Source organism: Narcine bancroftii, chromosome 6, assembly GCF_036971445.1.
Source record: "Narcine bancroftii isolate sNarBan1 chromosome 6, sNarBan1.hap1, whole genome shotgun sequence".
Taxonomy (NCBI): Eukaryota; Metazoa; Chordata; class Chondrichthyes; order Torpediniformes; family Narcinidae; genus Narcine; species Narcine bancroftii.
Genome location: NC_091474.1, coordinates 29,975,659 through 29,991,446, shown reverse-complemented (window position 1 = coordinate 29,991,446; position 15,788 = coordinate 29,975,659). Strand labels below are relative to the sequence as shown.

The 15,788-nt window shown below is 45.0% G+C and overlaps 1 protein-coding gene across 6 annotated transcripts in view; it reads left to right on the top strand.

Annotated features, from left to right (window-relative positions):
• Positions 1–15,788, top strand: part of ergic3 (ERGIC and golgi 3) — a 34,862-nt gene that overhangs the window by 5,493 nt on the left and 13,581 nt on the right. For 3 of the 6 annotated variants that reach the window (XM_069884549.1, XM_069884550.1, XM_069884551.1), the window contains exons 6-9: positions 2,258–2,423; positions 6,210–6,267; positions 11,689–11,703; positions 13,570–13,601. In XM_069884549.1, the coding sequence (XP_069740650.1) occupies positions 2,258–2,423; positions 6,210–6,267; positions 11,689–11,703; positions 13,570–13,601 (271 nt within the window). The remainder of the gene's footprint in view (positions 1–2,257; positions 2,424–6,209; positions 6,268–11,688; positions 11,704–13,569; positions 13,602–15,788) is intronic. The other 3 variants (XM_069884552.1, XM_069884553.1, XM_069884555.1) reach the window with 2 other exon arrangements.

The following is a 15,788-nucleotide window of genomic DNA, read 5'->3' as shown; positions in this document are numbered from 1 at the left end:
CCTTCCACCTCCACCCTTGGACCGCCACAACCATGCTTGGTTTTTACTATCTCCTCTGATCTTCCCCTCTCTGAAATGGAACACTTGGTCCTCAATAGAGTCCTCACCTTCGTCCCCCTCTGCCCACTCCTCAATGAATTCCATGCACACCGCGATGCCGAACTCTTCTGCCACCTCCAGGCCCACTTTTATGATTGCGACTCTCCACCCCCACCACTTAAGACCCTTTCTTCTGCTTCAAGCTTTTTTCATCCTGACCAGCTCCCAGACCTTTTTATTTCCAACTGTCACTTCCAATTTCCATCAACCATCTCAACTTTACCACTCTCCTCTTGTATTCCAACCACACCTCCTCAGAACACTTTGCCCTTCGCACTCTCCACAACAATCCCAACCTCAGCATCAAACCCACAGGCAAAGAAGGTATAGTTGTGCCGAGGCCAGTCGACAGCTCTCAGACATCTCCTCCTATCGACCCCTCCCACAGGACTCCACCACCACACATCAAGCCACTGTCTCCAAAGCCATCTCCAACCTCATCACCTCTGGACACCTCCCCTCCACAACCGCCAACCACATTTCTCCCACCCCCGCACTGCCCGTTTCTACCTCCTATCCAAGATATACAAACCCAACCATCCAGGTAGACCCATTGTTTCTGCCTGCTCTTGTCCTACCAAACTAGTTTCATCATACCTTGACTCTATTCTTTCCAATAGTATTTCAGAAGGTCTGAAAGCACTGTACCAAAGATCTGACCAGTCATCCTCTACCACTACTCTAACCTGTTTGTGGGCTTTGTGGAGCAATCCATGCTGCAATCCTACAAAGGCAAGATTTCCCCCCCCCCCCCCCGCCCCAAAATCTTCCTCCGGTTTATATTGGCGACTACATCGGGGCTGTCTCATGCACCCGCGATGAGCTTGTGATCTTCATCCACTTCATGGTCAACTTCCACCCTGATTCTCATACTTGCCTGGTCCATCTCTGATAATGCTCTCCCCTTCCTGGATCTCTCTGTTTCTATCTCAGGAGACAAGCTTTCCACTGACATATACTACAAATACTCCCAACTACCTGGACTGCATTTCCTCACACTCCACCCCCTGCAAGGATTCCATCCCCTTCTCTCAATTTCTCCAACTCCGCTGCATCTGTTCCTAAGGTGAGGTCTTCCAGTCCAGAGCCTCTGAAATGTCTGCCTTCTTCCACAAACATGGCTTTCCTCCATCACTATCAACTCAGCCCTCACCTGCATCTCATCTATTTCCTACTCATTTGCCTTGGCCCTCTGCCCCCAGACACAACAAACATAGAATCGCCCTCATCCTCACTTACCACCCCACCAGCCTCCGCATCCAAAACATCATCCACTGGAATTCCCACCACCAGACACATTTTTCTCTTCTCGGTCTTCCGCAGGGATCACTCCCTCTGTGATTCCCTTGTGCACTCCACCCTTCACACCTCTGGCATCTTCCCCTGTGCACGCAGGAGGTGCAACACTTTGCACCCACACTTCCTCCATCACCACAGGCCTTTCATGTGAAGCAACACATCACTTGTAAATCCAGAGGGCTTATTTACTGCATCCAGTGCACCCTTTGCGGCATTCTTTACATCGCAGACTAGGAGATCACTTCACTCAGCACTTCCACTCCATTTGCAACCACAGCAACCTCCCAGTGGCCAAACATTTCATTCTGGGTCACTTTCCCATGCTCATGTGTCTGTCCATGGCCTTGTGTACTGTCCCACCCTGACTGCCCACAGATTGGAGGTACAACACCTTATTTTCTGTCTGAGCACCCTCCAGCCAGAAGGCATGAACATTGACTTTACTGCTTTCCATTAAACCTGCTTGCCTTTTCAGTTCTTTCACCCACACAGCCCTACCATCCCCCCTCCCCCTCATTCCCTCATTGCTGCTGTCCCCTCCCTCCTTTCTCCATCTATCATCCTGCCTCGCCACCTCACCACCAACCCCCCTTAAATGGCAATTTGCAGAAAGATAATCACACCCCATCACCTTGCTTTCAGTTGACACCAGGAATGTTCAAAAGCATTTAAATCCTCAGCTGGTCCTGTGCATTGGGGTTAGCTTCCTGTTCATTCAGTGCACCATCACCTCCTTCTCCCTGCTGCTGACTGTGGATGGCCTGGTAGGATCCACTTTCTAGCTGGTGAAAGATCTTGCCCATCTGTGAGCTGTGCTTTGGTAGGAAGAGCTGTTATACATGCGGATTGATCTGTGCAGATGCTGTAACACCTGTGCCGATGTGCGGGAGGCTTATAGGCGGAAAGGCTGGGCCTTCAAGAATGCCGACACCATTGAACAGTGCATGAGGGAAGGCTTCACACAGAAGCTGCAGGAGCAGAGGAACGAAGGCTGCCAGGTCTACGGATTTCTGGAGGTCAATAAAGTGAGTTACCACTGTCACGTCATACCCACGCCTCGATATGGGGAACCCGATTTCAGAATTCAGACTGGTCTGCTGAAGACTAACAAGTGAAGGAATTTATTCCCAGAGTTGTAAATCTTGGGAAACTGAGTTGTGGACCTGCTGGTCAATGCAGTGGCGAGAGTGAGATTGAGGCCATTCTGGTCTACCGTATGTTGTACACTTGGCTTTACCAAGTGATTGATGGAGGACCAGCAATGTATTTCCAATATTTCACAAGGATGTTGCCAGGCCTCGGGGGCCTGAGCTACAGGGAGAGGTCGAGCAGCCTGGGGTTTTATTCCTTGGTGTAATCATGAAAGGAATAGATTGGATGAATGCAAAGAGTCTTGCGGAAGGAAGTAGGGGAACCAGTAACCAGAGGATATCGGGGTAAGATGGAGGAGATGATTTAAGAGGAGCTGTTTTACACAGAGGATGGAGGGTTAATAGAACGGGCTGCTGGAGGAGGTGGTTGTTTAAGAACGCTTATGAAAGAAATTGGACAGAATAGGTTTAGAGGGATATGGGGCAAATGCAGACTTGTATGGGTGGGGCATTTTGATCAAGTTGTTTCCATACTGGACAACTCTGTGACTGTGATGCTGATCTGATGGTTATTCCCTGTAGTAATGGACGTCTTACCACACCCACATCATAATCTGATCATGGTAATTGTGGTTAGGTATCGGTTACCAGGCCTGTGTGTTTTATGAGCTATGATCTTTATTGTCATATACATAAGTGTAATGTACAAATGCACCAAAATCCTTACCTACTGCAGCCACACAGGTATGTTAGATACGCAACTGCAACTGTATAAATTAAAGGACCGTATAAATAGGTGAACAGCACATTGAAGACGGTGAATCCTCCCCAGATGGTGTGCCTGCCTGGGTCTTTAAAACCTATGCAAATCAACTGACTGGAGTTTTTGCGGGCACTTCAACCTCTCATTACATCAGTCAGAGATCCCCACCTCCCATTATACTGGTGCCCATGAAAAACAAAGTGACATGCCTCATTGACTCTCAACTGGGAGCACATCCATCATGATGCCTGAGGTTGTTTATGGAGCAAAGCAACTTCTGTCTCCGGAAGGATCTGTGCCCACTTCAGTTCACCTATTGTCACAACAGGTCAATGGCAGATGCCATCTTGCTGGCCCTCCACTCTGTTAGATCACCTGGACCACACGAATACCTAAGTTAAGCTGTTGTTCATTGACTACAGCTCTGCGTTCAACAGAGCAGCAAAACTTGTGACCTGAGACCCTCTATCTGCTGCAGCTGGATCCTCATCTTTCTCGTTGGCAGACCCCGTCAGTGCGGATTGGCAACATCACCTCCTTTTCGCCGACCATCAACGTGGGCACCCAAGCCTGTGGGAATAGTCCCCTGCTCTGATCTCTGCACACCCATGACTGCACAACCAAGTTCAGTTCCAACTCAATCACTGATACTGTTGATATCTCAATAATTGTAAATTGTGAGTCAAAATACAGGATTGAGACCGTGAATCCTGTTGGGCAATGCCAGAACAACAATCTTGCCCACAACGTCACCAAGAGCAAGGAGATGATTGTTGATTTTAGGAAGGAAAGTCCAAGGGATCACGCACCTGTCTGAATGATGGGACAGAGGTGGAGAGGGTCAGAACCTTCACGTTTGTGAGAGTCCATATCTCAGAAGACCTCTCCCAGAACCGCATTTTGAGGAAAGTGTGAAGAAGGGTCACCGTTGCCTCCGGATCGGAGAAGATTTGGCAAGTTGTCAGTTACTCTATCAAACTTCTCCAGCTATACTTTTGTAAGTATACTGACTGTTACATCCACTGCCTGGTTTGGGAAGTTAAGTGCCCAGGAATGCAAAAGACTGCAGGAGGTAGCAAATATAGCCAAGTCCATAACAGGCTCTGCCGTCCCATCCACTGCAGACAACTATGTGATGCACTGCTTCAAGAAGGCACCCAACATCATAAAGACCCCCATCACCCTGGTGACCACCTCTTCTCACTGCTCCCTTCAGGCAGAAGGTACAGAAGCCTGAAAACCAAGAGCTATCAGCTCTTGAACCATTACACTGATCAGGGACTGCTCCCACACCACAAAAACACTGTCTGCACTATTGCAAAGTCACTTTTTTTGCACGGGCATAAATGTGAATATTTATTTACATAATGGATTTATTGACTTTTCAATTCAATTACCCTACTATTATAGTTTTTTATAAATACCTGCATATGTACAATGTTTATGACAATAAACCCATCATTATCACACATGCCATGAGTCAGGATGAAGATAATAAATATAAAAGCTCATTAAATATTTAGAGTCACAGTTGCTGTAAAACATGAATCAGACAGATCCGTGGTGGGTCTGGTTAGATGTCAGTTATTGGTATGAAGATTGTGATGTGAGTTTAGTTGAATGGTTACCAGATTTGATCATTTGTTTGTGGTTTTGGTTCATTGCTGACTACCGAAAGTCTGGTTATCATTGGTTACTGGGTCTGTGGTGATTGGATTGTGAGTCTGGTTAGTTGGTTACTGGGTCTAGTGATTGGGTTGTGGATCTGGTTATTGGATACGGGGTCTGTGGTGATTGGGTTGTGGGTCTGGTTATTGGTTACTGGGTCTGTGGTGATTGGGTTGTGGGTCTGGTTAGTTAGTTAGTTACTGGGTCTAGTGATTGGGTTGTGGATCTGGTTATTGGTTACTGGGTCTGTGGTGATTGGGTTGTGGATCTGGTTATTGGTTACTGGGTCTGTGGTGATTGGATTGTGAGTCTGGTTAGTTGGTTACTGGGTCTAGTGATTGGGTTGTGGATCTGGTTATTGGATACTGGGTCTGTGGTGATTGGGTTGTGGGTTAGTTAGTTACTGGGTCTAGTGATTGGGTTGTGGGTTAGTTAGTTACTGGGTCTGTGGTGATTGGATTGTGAGTCTGGTTAGTTGGTTACTGGGTCTAGTGATTGGGTTGTGGATCTGGTTATTGGTTACTGGGTCTGTGGTGATTGGGTTGTGGATCTGGTTATTGGTTACTGGGTCTGTGGTGATTGGATTGTGAGTCTGGTTAGTTGGTTACTGGGTCTAGTGATTGGGTTGTGGATCTGGTTATTGGATACTGGGTCTGTGGTGATTGGGTTGTGGGTTAGTTAGTTACTGGGTCTAGTGATTGGGTTGTGGGTTAGTTAGTTACTGGGTCTGTGGTGATTGGATTGTGAGTCTGGTTAGTTGGTTACTGGGTCTAGTGATTGGGTTGTGGATCTGGTTATTGGTTACTGGGTCTGTGGTGATTGGGTTGTGGATCTGGTTATTGGTTACTGGGTCTGTGGTGATTGGATTGTGAGTCTGGTTAGTTGGTTACTGGGTCTAGTGATTGGGTTGTGGATCTGGTTATTGGTTACTGGGTCTAGTGATTGGGTTGTGGATCTGGTTATTGGATACTGGGTCTGTGGTGATTGGGTTGTGGGTTAGTTAGTTACTGGGTCTAGTGATTGGGTTGTGGGTTAGTTAGTTACTGGGTCTGTGGTGATTGGATTGTGAGTCTGGTTAGTTGGTTACTGGGTCTAGTGATTGGGTTATTGGATACTGGGTCTGTGGTGATTGGGTTGTGGGTCTGGTTAGTTAGTTACTGGTTCTAGTGATTGGGTTGTGGATCTGGTTATTGGTTACTGGGTCTGTGGTGATTGGGTTGTGGGTCTGGTTAGTTGGTGATTGGGCTTGGGTTTGGTTTTCATGTCTTTCTATTATTTCTGTTGTTCAGGTTGCTGGGAATTTTCATTTTGCTCCTGGGAAAAGCTTTCAACAGTCACATGTACACGGTAAGCGGGAGCGCGGGATTAGCCAGGGTTTGTGTGGCAGTGGCCCGGACTGAGTGACTGCACCTGCCATGCGTTGGAGAAGCAGTGTGTACAGAATTGTTGTGGTCAGAGGTGGCTGCTTGGAAGACATGGATTGGAGCTGCGTTTCATCCTCAGACTCTGAAGGCAGGCTTGCTAGTGGAGAAATAGTCACATGTGGGTATTTCTGCTGCCAGAGTTCAGGAGAGATGCCTTGGAGGGTTGAGGGAAGGGGCAGGAGATGGGGGAGGGAGGAGATCAAATGGTTCATAAATGAATAAAAGGTGAAAATGACAGTGTGGGCACCATCGGGGAGGGCAGGCAAGGAGCAGGCACCTCTGGGCAAGCAACATCTGGGAGGAGATGGGTGGGTGCAGGGCAGGCTGGCAGTGAATCAGAATTTATTGTCCTGAACAAGTCATGAAATTTGATGCTTGCAGCGGTATCATAGTGAAAATATTCATATTATAACCATCTTACAATGTTACTATTTAAAAATAATAATGCATGAAAAGTAAGGCAGTGTCATTGATTCATAGATTATTCAGGAATCTGATGGCAGCGGGGAAGAAGCTGTTCTTGTGCCATTAAGTGCTCATCTTTAGGCTCCTGTACCACCTTCCTGATGGTAGTTGAGTGAAGAGGGTATGACTTGAGTGATGGGGGTCTATCTTTGAGGATAGAGGCTGCTTTTTTAAGATGGCCTCGATGGAGTGAAGTCTGGTGCCTGTGATGTCGCAGACTGAGTTAACAACCCTCTGGAATTTATTCTTGTCCTGAGAGTTGGTGCCTCCATACCAGGCAGTGGTGCAGCCAGTCAGAATGTTCTCCATGGCACACCTGTAGAAGTTTACAAGAGTCTTGGGTGACATACTGAATCTTCTCAGATACCTCACAAAGTATAGCTGCTGGTGAGCCTTCTTTGTGATTGCATCAACATGGAGGCTCCAGGACAGATCCTCTGAGATATTGATACCCAGGAATTTGAAGTTCTTGACCTTTTCCACTACTGACCCCTCTATGAGACTGGCTTCCTCCTGAAGTCCACAATCATCTCCTTGGATTTGCTGACGTTGTGCGCAAGGTTGTTGTCATTACACCATTCAACAAGCTGATCTATCTCCCTCCTGTACGCTTCCTCATTGCCGTTTGTGATTCTACCAACAAGGAGCAGAGGACACATTGTTTTAAGGTTCAATCCTGTGATGCACATGGGCCAGCTGAATAGTATTGGGAAATGAGTAGGGCCTGGAGTTTGGGGGATGAGAATGGATGGGGTGCTCTCATGGCAGAATGCAGCCAAATAATTGCTGAATGGGAATGAATGATGACAAAGGAACCCAAAGTGAGATCCATGAAGTTTAGGGTGAAACATGAAAGTCTGCAAATGATGTAATTGTAGTTAAAACACACACAGAAATGCTGGAGGAACTCAGCTAGTCTCACAGTATCCATAGGAGGTAAAGATACAGGTTTATTAGCAACGATTCAGGTTTGAGCCAACAGCTTGGTAATATATCTTTACCTCTTATGAGCACTGCAAGGCCAGCTGAGTTCCTCCAGCATTTCTATGTGTTTTTTTTTTAATTCAGTGATGTTTCGTCCCATTAATACTTTGTAGAGCTGTCGATTTCCTTCTGAGGAGATGAAATGCGTAGGGGTGCCTGTACGAGCATCCCTTCGCTGCCTGATACACGAGTCTCTGTCAGGCATCTGACACTGTTGATGGAGCCACTTAGTTGTGTATCTTTCCAGGACCATTTTCAAAATGCTAGCAAATGCTTCAGTCATCCATTGTCAAAAAAATGAAAAATAACAGAAGGGGAGAAGGCCAGGCAATAGGGCTGAGTGGGAAAATGGATCAACTCATGATAGAATGGCAGACTTGATGGGCTGAATGGCATATTTCTGCTCTAAGAGCTTAAGGTCTTATTTTTTAACTTCAAAACATTCTCAGCAATAAGGTCATGAGATGCCTCTGCAAATAATCTATTTAGCTTTCTGTGCAGTGATCTATTTTGTAAGCAAGATGATTCAACAAATAGTCCCTTTAACTGGTGTAAATTTGCAATGCAAGTTATTAAACACGAGTTTAAAATGTCCAATTTTTAATGTGTCAACAAGAAAAAGGATCTCCCAGGTCATGGCTGATCTTGTGCCTCAGCACCAAGTCCCTCTACCGTCTACATCCCTTGATTCTCTTCATACATAAACATCTGTTAACCTTGGAAATGAGTGTACTAATTGTCTGAGCCTCCACAGCCCTTGTGGGTGATCAATTCCAGAGTTTTCTTACCCTCTAGCTGATGAAACTCCTCATCATTCCAGCCCCAAATGGCTCTTGGCTGTGGACCATCTAGGGAGAGGAAGCTGTCAATCTTTGGAAGAATCTGTCCGTTTCCACGAGTTCATCTCATAGTTTTCCAGGGAAAAACTTAACCAACCAGGGATCAAACTGGTGAACCTTAGTTACACTTTTATTGCAAATAAATAGTTAGTCATACTGCCTCCAGTCACAACATGTTAATTCTGACAGGTGCACAAGGACCTGTAAGTGCCAGCACCATTGATTCAGCACGTGACCTGTCACTGGAGAGCTTTCCCTGTTGACAAGTTAATTTCATTCCACTGTGTGGTTCAGGTTATCCAACTTTATTTCACAATTTATTCTGATTATTTTACGATCTAAATTTGAACAGAAAACAAATAAAACAGTGGTGTGCTGCAGGGATCAGTGCTGTGACCTTTGTTGCTTGGTATTTGTAATAATGACTTGGATGAGAATGTTCGTGTTGAATTAGCTAATTTGCTGATGACATGAAGATTGGTGGAGTTATTAGATAGTGTTCAAGTTCATTGTTATCTGACTGTACATATACAGCCTGATGAAACTGCATTCTCCAGACCACAGTGCACACGCATACACAATACAGCCCATAATAATCATATATATATGCACACACACATATATATAGGTGAGAGGAAGAAGGTTCAAAGGGGATTGCAGGGTAAATGTTTCCCATACAGAGTTGCCATTGTTTAGAGTGAGCTGCTAGAGGAGGTGTGGAGGCAGGATCAGGAAGAGGCATCTGGGTGGTACTTAAATGAACAAGGTTTACCAGGCTGATGCACTGTGACCGCACAGCAAAGGTTCACCAGGATGATGCACTTTAAAAAATTTTTTTTAAATTTTTCGCACAATGAACCATACTGACCAAAATACACACAAACATTTCCCTCTTTACTATACACAGTGTCATTTTCTCCCCTTTTCCCCCCTCCCTTCCCTCCCTCCTTCACCCCCCCTCCCCACTCACTCAACGTTCAACATATATGATATATTAAACCCATTAATTTAACTTTTGGGGCGTGGTGTATAGCCTGTGTAACCAATTGTGTTGTATCATGCGCAACCTCGTGTTTATTGCATTTCTCATAGTTCCGGAGCATAGATTTTCCCATGTTTCATTCTTTATCTTTATGTTTAGATCTTGTTCCCATTTTTGTTTGGGTTTACAGCTTGTTTCCTCGTTCTCTTTCTCTTGCAGTTTGATGTGCATGTTTGTTATAAATCTTTTAATTATCATTGTGTCTGTAATCACATATTCAAAATTGCTTCCTTCTGGTAACAGCCTGCTTCCCAATTTGTCCTTCAAGTAGGTTTTCAGTTGGTGGTATGCAAGCATTGTACCATGAGTTATACCATATTTGTCCTTCATTTGTTCAAAAGATAATAATTTATTTCCCGAAAAACAATTTTCTATTCTTTTGATCCCTTTTCTCTCCCATTGTCTAAAGGAAAAGTTATCTATTGTGAAAGGGATTAGTTGATTTTGCGTCAATATTAGTTTTGGTAGTTGATAATTTGTTTTATTCCTTTCTACGTGATTCTTCTTCCAAATGTTGAGCAGATGGTGCAGTACTGGTGAATTCCTATGTTGCACCAGCTTTTCATCCCACTTATATAGTATATGTTCGGGTACCTTCTCCCCTATTTTATCTAGCTCTAATCCAATTTTATCTAGCTCTAGTCCAATCTGGTTTTTCCCTTGTTTGATAAAAATCTGATAGGTATCTTAATTGTGCTGCTCTATAATAATTCTTAAAGTTTGGTAGCTGAAAGCCCCCTTGTTTGTATCATTCTGCTAATTTATCTAGCGCTATCCTCGGTTTCCCCCCTTTCCATAAGAATTTCCTTATTATTTTCTTTAGCTCCTTGAAGAATTTCTCTGTTAGGTGAATTGGTAATGATTGAAATAGGTATTGTATCCTTGGGAAGATATTCATTTTAATACAATTTACCCTTCCTATCAGTGATAGTGGTAAGTCTTTCCAATGTTCTAAGTCGTCTTGTAATTTCTTCATTAATGGCTGATAATTTATTTTGTATAGATGGCCTAGATTATTATCTAGTTGTATACCTAGGTATTGAATTGCTTGTGTTTGCCTTCTAAATAGTGATTCTTTCTTAAACTTTGTGAAATCCACATTATTCATTGGCATTGCTTCAATTTTATTTGTACCCCGATACTTCTCCATATTCCTTCAATTTCTTATGTAATTCTTTTATTGATATTTCTGGTTCTGTTAAGTATACTATGACGTCATCTGCAAATAGACTGATTTTATGTTCCTTCTCTTTTATTTTTATCCCTCTTATTTTCTGTTCTTATCAGTTCTGCCAGTGGTTTTATAGCTAACGCGAACAGTGAGGGAGATAGTGGACATCCCCAGGGTGATGTACTGTGACCACACAGCAAAGTTTCAGCAGGCTGATGCACTGTGACCGCGCAGCAAAAGTTCACCAGTCTGATTGCCAGTTTGGGGGATTTGTCTACAAGGAGAGGTTAAGCAGTGGATGAGAAGCCTCTTGGAGCATCCAAAGTTGTGACAAGGCATGACGGGAGGTGTTTACCTTGGGTATGGAGTCCAGAACAGGGGCTCAATCTAAACAAAAGCTTTGTCTTTTCAGGACTAAGTTGAGAAGTCATTTCAATCCCCAGATGGTGGGGATGGATGATTTTTTTCCACCCAAGAAGCTTGGTTGATGAGTGTATTCAACAGAGATAATAGACTTTTAGATGGAAAGTGAAACAAAGGAGATGAAGTCAGAAGAATAATTGGTGTTCTTATTGCATGGCCACAGGCGCGATGTCAATGGCTTCCTATTGGTGTTCCTGTGACAGGGAGGGAGGGAGGAATTGAGTGGTGAGGGGGATGATTTGGTGATGCCCACACCTGTAAAAAAACAATGTGGCTTCAAGTGGTGTAGCAGTGGCTCCTGCTTCTCCAGCGTTACGCCGGTGTGAACATACTTGTTCTTCAATCTGTCACTGGGTGTTCTGCCTGTTTGCTCTGTGATGCTTTTCCACCTTTAAAAGTTGTTTCTTTTCTTCCTTGCAGTACATGCTGTTGAGAGTAAGTGGCTAATTCTGGATTCTGTTTACTTCTGCAAGTCTCTTGTAGTTCCCTACATCCCTGTGAAAGCTCTTGCTGACATGCCTTTGAAACACTTGCACTAAACCCTATTTCCTGTTGATGCTTTGTGTTAGCCAGGGTGATGTAATGGGGATATATAGTGTGTGGAAATTCTGGGAACAGTGAGTGGTTAGATGCATCTTAATTTAGTTCTGTAGACCAGACCCACCCCCCGCCATCTTCCAATGACTGATGCTGCCTTCAAAACAGGTTGTCAGGTGTGAGACTGGCTCCACTGGTGGGGGTCAGTTGTCCACAGGGATATAGTGTTAGTGGCTGCAGTCTGGGGTAAAGTATCCAGTACTGAGGGAGGATTTCAGATATTGATGCAAGGTTGTTTAATTCTGAATAACCACAAGAGTTGTTGGGAAAGCCAGCAATACATGATGGCTCGGTGGCTTCTTCTGTGTCACGGGTGTCTTGGATTCTCTCCGAGGGGGAATAGTCTCTGTAGTTTCCACCCTTGTCCCACAGAGATGCTGAGATCTGCTCACAGCTGCAGGTCTGACCACTTTTCATTGGAGCAAATGGAGGAGAGACGTCTCTGACATTATCTCCCTTTCATCCTTTGGGCAATTTATTTTACTTCAAATTCCACATCTCCTTGGAGCATGAAGGATCTTTGGATGAGGGTCCATAGCTCCCTGAGAGAAGCAGCAAGAAGATAGGGTGGTAGAGAAGGCCTTCAGCAGTAAGGGTGTTGGGTAGAAAAGTCTCAACCTCCTTTGTCCTGACAGGCCACAGGACCTTCGCCCTCACTACGGGGTCCAGAAGTCGGACATTTGACAGCTAGGGCTCTACTGAACCTGGGGATGAGGCAGAGATGAACTGGCCTGGAACTATTTGCAGAATGACTGCAGAAATGGCTGATGCTTGTGCTTTCACTGATGTTAATTACAGGAATCTCTGTGCATGGAGAGTGCGCTGTTAACAAAAACTAATAGCATGGTATCTGCAAAATTAACTAGCTCGCTTGTCTATGGCAGTTAATAATTCAATTCTTGTCAGATTTAACATTGAAAAGTACTACTCCCTCTCCCTGTGTCATTGGTCACCAGGACTGGGTCACACCTCCCTGTGTCTCCGGTCACCAGGACTGGGTCACACCTCCCTGTGTAACTGGTCACCAGGACTGGGTCACATCTTCCTGTGTCACTGGTCACCAGGACTGGGTCACATCTTCCTGTGTCACTGGTCACCAGGACTGGGTCACACCTCCCCGTGTCACCGGTCACCAGGACTGAGTCACACCTCCCCATGTCACCAGTCACCAAGACTGGGTCACACCTCCCTGTGCCACTGGTCACCAGGACTGGCTCACACCTTCCTGTGTCACTGGTCACCAGGACTGGCTCACAGCTTCCTGTGTCACTGGTCACCAGGACTGGCTCACACCTCTCCGTGTCACTGGTCACTATGACTGGGTCACACCTCCCTGTGCCACTGGTCACCAGGACTGGGTCACATCTTCCTGTGTCACTGGTCACCAGGACTGGGTCATACCTTGTGTCACTGGTCAACAGTACTGGGTCACACCTTGTCTCACTGGTCAACAGTACTGGGTCACACATCCCCGTGTCACTGGTCACCAGGACAGTATAATTTGGTAATGTAGATACATTGAATAATTTGAATAACTACATGAAGAATTTTAATAATTGGGTACTTCCATGGACCCTGCCCTTCATCACCACCCTCCACCCCTCAACTCCAATCCCACCATTCGTCCCAGCCGCAAATGTGTAAATGTGCCCGTCTCTTCTACTTTTGTTTGTAATTTGATTGTCTTCCCCTTTTGTCTCCCAGTTCATGACCTGCAAACATTTGGATTGGACAATGTAGGTAAAATTCAAAATTCTCTCTCTTTTGTTCACTGCTGATTGAATGATGTACCTTGGAGCTTGTTAGCAAATAACTCCATAACACGTTTGTGTGTGGTTAGCGGTGAATCCCAAGTGTTTCCAAAAAAAACACAAGGGTGGAATTGCTTCTGGGGTACACAGCTCAGTCCAGGCCCTGCAGCCCACAATGTGCCGACCAACGTTAACCCACTCTATAAGTTTGGCTGACTGCCTTCACTTGGCCTTCACTGAGTGTCTGCAGCTTCCTGTGAATGGCACTGGTCTGCCTGACTCGATTTATGAAGTATCATCTGTCACTGAGATGATCAAATCAAGGTGTTTGCCAAACACGTTCATCGGCAGGGCAAGGCCTGAATAAGGGAAGCATTGGTGCCAGACAGGAGGAAACCCTGATTTATATAAAGGTTCTTGTCCTGAAAGGCTGTGTGACATAGGGCATGAGTGAGACTGAAGAAATCCAAGGGTGGACACACCAGGAAACACGGAACAGGCCTTGAGGTCCAACTGGTTGAGACAACCAATGTAAGAGTAGGTGCCAGTCCCATCTGCCTGCACTCACCCATAAATCTGTCCAACCGTCTTTTGAACATTGTTACTGTGCCCGTATCTAGTTTCCTCTGGCAGTACATTCCAGATACACACCATCCTCTGAGTGAAAGGTTTGCTCCTCATGTCTCCTAAATCTGTCCCCTTAAACCAATGTTTCTCGACCTTTTTTTTCCACTCACGTACCACCTTCAGTAATCCCTTATTAACCACAGAGGATCCGTGGCATGTTAACATATCCTCCACAGTTCCATTCTGTTCACCAAAGTGACGACCTCACTTTTTCCACATTGTACCATCAGCTTATCTGTCTCCCACTGAAGCCTCTTCACATCCTCCTTCACCACCCACCCACTTTTATGTCTTCAGTCAACTTAGAAAAATAACTTTTAGACCTTTACTCAATGCATTGATCTAGATGGTGATTAGGTGAGGTGAGGATCAGTGTGTCGTTTCTCCCCCCCCCCTCCCCCCGAGGGTCAGTGTGTTCCTATGGTTTGTCCAATCTGTATCTATAACCTCAGTTCCAGGTGCTGTAACTCTGACCAACTACGTGTCGGCCTTATCAAAGCTTTCTGAAAATCTACAATTACTAGTATCTTCCTGGTCTACTCACTCGTTCCAATGTCAGATTGTTGGACTGATCCAGAGGACGTGCTCTCAAGATTTGGTGGGGGGAGTGGAATTAGACCAGAGGGAGGGAAAGGTCTCCAGAACTTCAAGTCTGTGTAATATGAGAAGCCTTGAACTTCTTGGGAGGAGTCACGTGATGGAGTAGTGGCCGGACAGTGAACTCCAGCCCTCTCCAGAAAAGTCGGGAAAAACAAAGGAAAACACAAAGGCACAGAAATAAAAGTGAAAAAAAAGTGAGTATAAAGGTGGAAAGAAGATGGCGACAAAAAAAGAAAAATCGAAAGCAACGGTAAGAAGAGAGGAAGAGAAGACAACGGAGGAAGAAGGTGAAGGCCTTACCTGTTCGAAGAGGCCCGCTGTGGAGAGAGAAACCCACTCCCTCAGGTCGGTAGATAATGGACTACAAAAATGGCTCGTTGAGCTGAGTAAAAGTGTGCAACCGCGCATGCGCATGAAAAAAAACACACCGACGGGAGGGGGGACCAGCTGGGGAGTCGATCTCCACAGCCGGCAACGACAGCTGCAGAACACCTGCAGCAAGAAGAGACCACAGAAGACAATGGAAACAAGAAAGAAGAGAAGGAAAGGGCAACAAAGAAACAACAGATGGCCAACCCAGAGGAAGAGGAAGAGGAAGAGTACAGTGAAATAGAAGAAGAAGAGAAAGGCAAGATAAAGGAGGTACTTTCTCTTATTAAAGGATACATGGAGTCATTTAAAGAATGGCAAACACTGGAATTTAATGATTTAAGAAAAAGAATAAACAACACAGAAGAGAAAATGAATAAAATAGATATGACCTTAACAGAAATGGGAAAGAAAATGGACAAGATGGAAGAGCGGGCAGTAGCAGCAGAAATGGAGGTAGAAGACTTAAAAAAGAAATTGGAGGAATCTAATAAAAAAGCGATAGAGACACAAGAACTGTTAGCTCAAAAAATAGATATAATGGAAAATTATAACAGAAGAAATAACATAAAGATA